The sequence below is a fragment of the Populus nigra genome, chromosome 4 (assembly GCF_951802175.1).
Source record: "Populus nigra chromosome 4, ddPopNigr1.1, whole genome shotgun sequence".
Classification (NCBI taxonomy): domain Eukaryota; kingdom Viridiplantae; phylum Streptophyta; class Magnoliopsida; order Malpighiales; family Salicaceae; genus Populus; species Populus nigra.
In genome coordinates this window covers 21,009,461-21,017,827 of record NC_084855.1, presented here as the reverse complement: position 1 = coordinate 21,017,827, position 8,367 = coordinate 21,009,461, and the positions used below count along the sequence as shown (strand labels likewise).

Below are 8,367 nucleotides of genomic sequence, written 5' to 3'. Positions count from 1 at the left end.
AATATCTTTAAATTTTTCAATTATATAAATCATGATATAACGAAACACATTTATAATATTAATATTTTTTTTATTATATTAAAAATTAACTTAAAATCCTACCCTTGACATAGCATTAACAACCTCTTATAACACTTATTGAAACATGTTGTTCTTATTTTTTTTATTAAATATATACACTAAATTTTTAATTTATAATTAAACATTTTTCATAATTTCATAACATATTCACAATAGCTGTGCATTTATTTTCTCAAGTTAAAAACATTTTGATTCGAACATCAGTACGGATTAATTAATAAATAATTAAATGTACGAAGCATGGATTTCACTGCAGGGGTACTCTGGTAATCTAACTTCCAAAGAAAACTTGGACGGGATCCATTTCTCCGTGAAGCAGCAATCAACGGTGCAGAGGTCTTTCTTTTACTGAAAGTAATCATCAATTAATTTTTAGAAATATATTAAAATATTTTTTTTAAAATTATTTTTGATAAATATATTAAAATAATTTAAAATTATAAAAAAAATAAATTTAAAAAATTTAAAACACGGTTTAAACTTAAAAACAAACACACTATAGAAACCGTTGGTTAATAACAGAAATAAAAAGGTTAGCCCGCTTTGGAGGCAAAATCGTAAATTCATTAGACGATAAATAGAATTCGTACACGAACGAGAACTTACTTTATGTTAAATGGTTTCACACTCATTCAAAGAGGAGAGGAGATCCCAGCTCAGTTCCCATCACTCCACAGATATCAAAAGAAAATTCAAAAAAATAAAGAATTAAAAGGGTAAAAGGGAGAGGTTATTATTTTTATTTATTTATTATAAAATCTAATTGGAATATATTTCTTACACTATTGGATTCTTCTTTTTCTTCTTCATTTACTTATCTCAATCTCTCTCACACATTACCTCCATAACTCATACAAGATATTTTTTTGATATTTTTCTTTCGAAATAAAGAAACCCTTTTTTTTTTCTTTTCTTTTCGGGGTTTGATGATTTGTGTTGAGGAATGAAAATTTGGGTTGTTTATCTATTTATTAATTAGGGGTTAGTTTTGATTGTTGCTTTTAAGTGGAAACTGAAATTACTGATAAAATTACATAAAAGAAAACGCTTTATTATTGCTTCATAGAAATTGTGCTGTGATGCCAGACCACAACAACAGGCAGGTTAAGAGCAATGCTGTGTCAAATCACTCTGCTGATAACATTGAAGGTAGGTAGTAGCATCATATTTATGTGTACTCTTTCCTTAAGGCTGTGAAGATCTGCCTCTTTTTTTTATTTTTTCCTTTTTGGGTTTTTCTAAAGTGATGTGATCATGGTCTGGTAGTTTGTTTTTGTTGCTGTCATCAACAATTACAGATGCATATTTTAGCTGTGGATGGTTGATTATGGAGCATGTTACAAGTTACTGGCCTCTTTTTTATTTCTTGTCTGGAAAAAAACTGTAATTATTGATTTGTGTTTGTAATCGTATTAGATGGTTTAGGCAAGTTGTAACTGGCTTTGTTATCAATTTGTTGATCACTGGTGGGTTTTCGGTATCAAGAGTTTTGGGGGCGCTTGATGCAATCAATGTATAAATTGATGAAACGAAGCTTTTGCGGATTCCTGTTTCTTTTTTGTGATTCCTAATGTTGCTGGAATCGGAAAGTTTGTTACTTTCTTTGATGTTTTGTGTGTTTTAGCAAATTATTAATTAATGTGGGTTTCTTTTTACTTTTCTGTTATTGTAGTAAATAATTTGATCTATATTATGTGGTTCCTTTTAGTTTGGAAAGTCCAAACTTGTTACAGACTTTTGCTAATTGGTTTCTCATGTGGCTTTGTGGACAGGTGCTCTAGTTAATGATGTAATACTTAGGTAGAGGCTGTGAGGGGTTTTAACTTGATTCTTTGGCCTTTTTATGTGTTGCAGAAGCATTTTGGCGTTTGAAGATACATGATCCTCAAGAGCAAGGTGGTATGGCTCAATCAAGTCCATACCCAGATCGTCCTGGTGTGCCGGATTGTGGATATTATTTAAGGACTGGATTGTGTGGTTATGGAAGCAATTGTCGCTATAATCATCCTATTTATGCTGCACAGGTAAAATGCATAGTTGCTGTAGAATTTGTTATTTTCTCTTGGCTCATACCTTTGGGTTTCGATGCTTAGCCCTGGGCCTGCTTGATGCAAATTCTGTCTAATGTGCATGTCTTCCACTATTACCTAGCTTTCTCCTAATAGTTTGTGGTTCTGGTTTTGTTATTCTCTGTACAGGGCACTCAATTGAGAGAAGAACTTCCAGAGAGAATCGGACAACCTGACTGTGGGGTAAATTCTTCTTTGCCCTGTCTCTTGAAAAGAAGTTCGCCCCCATCTGAGCTTCATTTCATTGATGACCATGGGAAATTTCCATAAAAAAAGAGAATTGGCCTGCTAACATATGCCTATCGTGTTTCTCTTCTATCCTTTTTCTCTTGCTTATTATCATGGTAAATTGATAGTAGTACATTTTTGTGGCGACTCCAATGCAAGGAGAGAAATTCACATATTAGTGTAGACATATTTTATCAACCACCAGTCAGTTCATTGTTTATTAAACTAGAGTCAAATCATGCTTTTACCACGTGTGCCTCTTTTGGTTTGTTTTTTTTTTCTCCACAAAGAGATCGCATTTGGTTGTTTGAGATACATGTGATGGCTGAAGTCAATTACTACATTGGTCTACCCGAATAATTAGGCTCTCCATGAACCTTTCTTCTTAGAAGCTCATGATTTTTTAGATAAATAAGAAATTACGCTTGATTTAGAGTTGAAGATTTTGTTTGGGTTTGATCTTCATTACATGTGTTTGAAATTTTGTGAGATGAAGAGATTGACATGACGCTCAACAATTTATCAATGGTTATTGGTAAACACAAGGGATTCCTTTTTTGAGGGAATACTAGTTAAATACCGTGTTAGATATAATGCCTTACAGAAAACTCTGTAATTTATAACTTTCTGATTCAAAATGCCCATTGCAGTATTATATAAAGACAGGAACTTGCAAATATGGATCAACCTGTAAATATCATCATCCAAGAGACAGGAATGGTGCAGGACCAGTTTCATTCAATATGTTAGGCCTTCCAATGCGTCAGGTGTTTCCTGACATCTGGATTTGTTTTTTTCCTGGCTTTCCTAATATTTACTAAGTGCTGTAGACCAGATAAATTGACTTTCTAACTTAGAAATATGTACTTTTAGGATGAAAAATCATGTCCTTACTACATGCGGACCAGATCATGTAAATTTGGAGTTGCGTGCAAATTCCACCATCCCCAGCCTGCATCACTTGGAACTAGCTTACCTCTTATTGGAGCTGCTGCCTTTGGATCTACAGGATCACCAATTGTTCCATCTTCAGGTCTGCCTTATGTAGGCGGACTTCCAACATGGTCATTACCAAGAGCACCACCGTATATGTCTGGTACACACTTACAGGGTCCACAGGGTTATATGCCTGTTGTTGTTTCTCCTTCTCAAGGCATTGTTCCTGTACCAGGCTGGAACACCTATGTGGTAATTAAAATTTCTTTTGCCATAAATGATTGGTATAAATGTGTCATGCTGATTAGTTCTGTGATTTGTCATTTTGCATTTTCATTGTTTCATAGTTTAATCCAAAAAATGTGAGTTATCAGAACTTCACATTATGAATTTATGAGGCCCATAATCAATGCAATCCATTTCACTTTGTGTTCTGGTTCCCTCTATGATTGATTTCATCTTTGCACCTTTCTGAAGCGTGTACTGCATCATATTAACTAAAAATCGAACTCTTAAGATCTGATGATGTGATGTGTAATGCGAACCTCAAAGTATGATTACTTGAGTCTGTCATGCTGACTGAATTAGTTCTGCAACTTAGAGTTGCATTGTTAATGTGAATAAAGTTGTAGGATGATACCTCTACATCCAACATCAAAGAATTAGCTACCTTTTTGTTATTATCTGGCAAGGCAATTGTTTTGGAGGTGTAAGGTAGTTGGGCTGCGGGTTCATACTCAAAAGTATTAATTATAGGATGGACTCAAACACACAAGTAAAGGATTTAAAAAGTTTTCCTATGTGGTTTTGTATTGAAATCCTGGAATTATAGAAGGGAAATTATTATTATTTCTCGAGCAACAATTGATCTGTCTAGATTATTTGATGCAATAAAGATACTCCCGCATCCATCATCTGGTGGTGCTAGTTCTCAGAAAACAAAAAAAGGTCCCTGTCCCTGTGGAAAAAGTTGTGAACTGGCACTGAGACTTCATAAATTAGTATTGGGACATATGCATGCAGCAGTGTCCTGCTATGTGGCCTAGGAATAGCCAAAATAAACTTTCTTTCAAACTATTTATATTTATTTACTCATTCGCTCTTTTAATATTGCATCTAGTTATTCTCTCTCATTGCTGTTTTTTAGGGAAAGGGATTTTTAAATATTTTTTTGCGTTTCATGTCATGGTTTTATTTGTTTACCAGGGAAACTCGAACCCCATGTCCTCTTCTAGTATTCTGGGATCCAACCGTGCTTATGACTCGAGAAACCACGGTGACTCCGGTTCTAGTGGACATTTGTTATCAACAGCCATTCCTGCTCTCCCTGAGAGACCTGATCAACCAGAATGCCGGCATTTTATGAGTTCCGGGACCTGCAAATATGGTTCTGACTGCAAGTACCATCACCCAAAAGAAAGGATTGCACAACTAGCAACCAACACTATGGGCCCATTTGGCCTTCCCTTGAGACCTGTAAGTTCTCTATATACTTCACATTTGGTGGCATGGAGTCAGCATCTTACATGAAACAGTTTCGCTTGAATAATTCTGGTCGTTTTAATTTATTGGGAATCTTAAATTTACTGGTGAACTATTTATATATTAAAAGAGTTTATATGGCAAAACATTGATTTCTTTGCTCTTCTTTTCACATGCAGGGGCAAGCTGTGTGTCCAGACTACAGTATGTACGGAATCTGCAAGTTTGGCCCAACTTGCAGATATGATCACCCCTTACCTACATACCCTTATAACTATAGTCTGAGCCTGCCATCTCTATCTATGATGGATTCATCTCTGGTAACTTATCCAAGAATGGCACAAGCAGCCCTGTCATCTGTAACTCCTGTTTCCTTGGCTAAACTTCCTGATCTGATCCGGAATCCTGATGGTGCAAGCTACAAGAAGCATCAAAATTCTGATTCAAACACAAAGACTTTGGATGATCCAACTGAGCATGCTGGTTCCCCACCACCACACTCTTCACAGGCTTCTTCGGAACCTTCACATGATTAATTTGATTCAGCTCAGGTCTCACCATTTTGTTCTGTTTTTTCTTTTTTTTGGGATACTCGGTACTCTTTAAAGGAGATTTTTGTCACAAGTACCTCCATCCCCCCCGTTTCACCTGTTGTGTTTCCGCGGAGTGTTATAGGTGCTTTGAAGTTAAAACTTAATGAGCATAAATGATGGGGGGGTGGAAGGCGTTTTTTGTTGTGAATAAAATGCAGGTGAAATTTGTAATATTCGTCCCTTGGATGTGTTCTTCTTGATTCGGCGATATCCATCCATGACAATATTCTGCTATAATGTTTCATTTTTAATGGTCGCCAGGCACCCCGAGCATATGCTGTCTGTGCATTATACAGATGAAATGTGGCCGTGAGAATCAAAATGCATTAGCTGCTGTTCACAGTAAACGAGAGAGCCAAGTGCAAACATTATAAAAATGACTTGGTATTATTTGGTCGACGTGAATACAAGATTCTGTTTTTTCCTTCTTTTTTTTAAAATTTTTGTGCTGATGGGGTTGGGAAGAGCATACATAAGCTGCGGAGAGTAGCTTGGTTGTTTGGTGCGGATGCTGATGTCTTGTAGCAAGCCTCCGTTGTGTGAGGTTCTGGCGCTCTTTCAGCCGAAATTCCTCCGGCGGGGCATTTGACGTGGTGTACATTTTTTAATGTCCCGAACTCCTGTTTGTTGGTCGTAAGTGTTTCCCGGCCTTCTTATTCCTATGGTGGACATGACCTAGAGATTGCTCATTATTCAAGTAAAAAGTTAACATACCCCTCCAACGGGCTGTTAAATTTCTTGGATTTACATGGAGATGTTGAAAAACGAAAGGTGGGTCGCCCTTTTACCCAAAAATGATGTGTATGTAGATAAAAGTAACTTCAATTTCTTTTAAAAAAATGAGTTAAAAATTTGAAATTTATTGCTCAAAACTAATATTTCTCTAGGTGAACTAGATTTTTAGATTTGTATTGTTCTTATAAAACATATTTTAAACGTTTTTCATCGCAATTTTTTCAAATAAATAAATAAAATGATGAATAATACAATTTTTTTTTCTATATTCAAGTATTTTTAGTAATTTAAAATATCAATTTCTTTTTTATCTTCATATTTAATTAGTATTATAAATTTATTTGTTTTTATTATTATGATTCTAATATAGATTTATTTTTTAAGTTAACAAGTATAAAATTTTCATGATAATTTCTAATTTGGATGAAATAAAATTGATATTTTATATAGATTTATAAATTATGTTTTTTTTTATGAAAAATAACTATAATCTTGACATTTTTTTTTATTTTTTCATTGGAAAAATTCTTCTCTGTTCTCAACAAATGACTTTTTTTTAAGAAAAATTTATTGGGAAAAAAAAGTTAGAGAAGGCAAAAAAATGAAAATAAAAAAGAAAAATGTTTTTTTATTAGACCCATAGTTTTCTGAGGTAAAAATATGCGTGTGGATATTCATATATCATCGAGAGTCTAATAATCATAGGATTTGGGTTAGCTTATTGAACAAATTTGTCTCATGAACAACTCTAATTACGTGATTATTGGTAATCAACCATGATTAGAGAAGTAAAACTCTAGAGAAATAAGCTTTTTGTTAGTTTTTTCCTATAGAAGAGGTCACTGTAGATGACCTTTACCAGTTTAAAGACAGCTAATGTGGATGATAACTTCACTCTTGCAAAATCAAAATAGAGAGGTCCTCTTCTCTAATGCTTCTTGATGGTTAAATCACTAGCTAGATGGTTAAAAATGCTCTTAGTAAATGTTAAATCACTGAAGATTTTAATTTTTCGTAAGGATCAACGAAGGATAATTGACATGTGATTAATACCAAAAAGAAAAGGCGGGAAGAAGCAGCATGCATGCAGCTAGAATATTGCAGGTGGGATATGGTAGTTAAGTCGTTACAACTAGTTGATTAGGCTGTTCTAGCTAGTTAAGAGTCGGTTGAATCGATTAGAGGAGATTAGTTGTAATCAATAAGTCCAAGTATATAAGCTGTAAATGGAGAACTTGGAAGACAAACAAGAAATGAAGTGTATTTTGCACGAATTGCAGAACTCTCTTCCTCTCTTTTCAATTTCTTCTACTTCTCCCTCGCTTCTCTTCTGAAGTCTTGTTTGTTGAGGAAGATCCTTAACAACTGGTATAAGAGCTCGATCTCCTCGATCACAAAGAATAATCAAGTAGAATCAACACAATACAATGGTTGATAACAATAAGATCAAAGTTGATGAGGAGCATGGAAGGAAAATGGATGGACAAATACAATAATTACACGAAAAGTTACAAAAGACGGCTTGTAATCAAGCTAGGAAGAATGAACAACTGGAATTGAAGATGGATTCCATCATAGCCACATTACAGATTCTTACTAGGAACAAAAATGGCGACAAGGAAGGTAGACTTGGTATGGAAACAGATGGAATACTTTCTCATCAAAGAAGTAATCAGAGAAGATAGGGTATTGGGATTCAAGAAGAGCAAAAAAGGATATAATGGAGCTTGACTTCAGGGGAGTTAACAACCTTTCATGGAGAGAATCCAAAAAGCTGGTTAAGGATATTAGAAAATAATATAAATTATATTTTGAAACCTTACCTAACAGTTTAAGCTTTTAGGTTGAGATGGTTCTTTGGCATGGTATCAGAGCCTTGATGATCAAGTGATCTTGAGTTCGAATCTCACCATCTCCTATTTATTTGATAAAAATTAAACACAAGGTAGTTTCAAGTCCAAAGGGCTTTTACTTGAGGGAGTGTATTAGAAAATAATATAAATCATATCTTGAAACCTCACCTAACAGCTTAAGTTTTTAGGTTGAGATGATTCTTTGACAAAAGAGATGTAGAAAGTTCTTCAAAATGAGCTACAAACAAGTTCATTAGTAGGTGGAGATGGCCTCTCTTTCTTGGAATACACCCTACCAGAAAATTGATAAATATAAATGGAAATACCGATGAAATATTTCCGTCGGTAAATTACAGTGAATGTTACCAATGAAAATATTCTCTCGGTATA

At 34.4% G+C, this 8,367-nt stretch overlaps 1 protein-coding gene across 1 annotated transcript; it reads left to right on the top strand.

Moving 5' to 3' along the window:
* The first annotated feature begins 726 nt into the window (after nt 1-726).
* On the top strand, nt 727-5,560 carry LOC133692580 (zinc finger CCCH domain-containing protein 3-like). The gene is made up of 7 exons (XM_062113637.1): nt 727-1,230; nt 1,936-2,105; nt 2,280-2,333; nt 3,029-3,145; nt 3,252-3,566; nt 4,521-4,790; nt 4,976-5,560. The coding sequence occupies exons 1-7, from the start codon at nt 1,161-1,163 to the stop codon at nt 5,330-5,332; spliced, it is 1,353 nt and encodes a 450-aa protein (XP_061969621.1). The 5' UTR covers nt 727-1,160; the 3' UTR covers nt 5,333-5,560.
* The last annotated feature ends 2,807 nt before the right edge of the window (nt 5,561-8,367 follow it).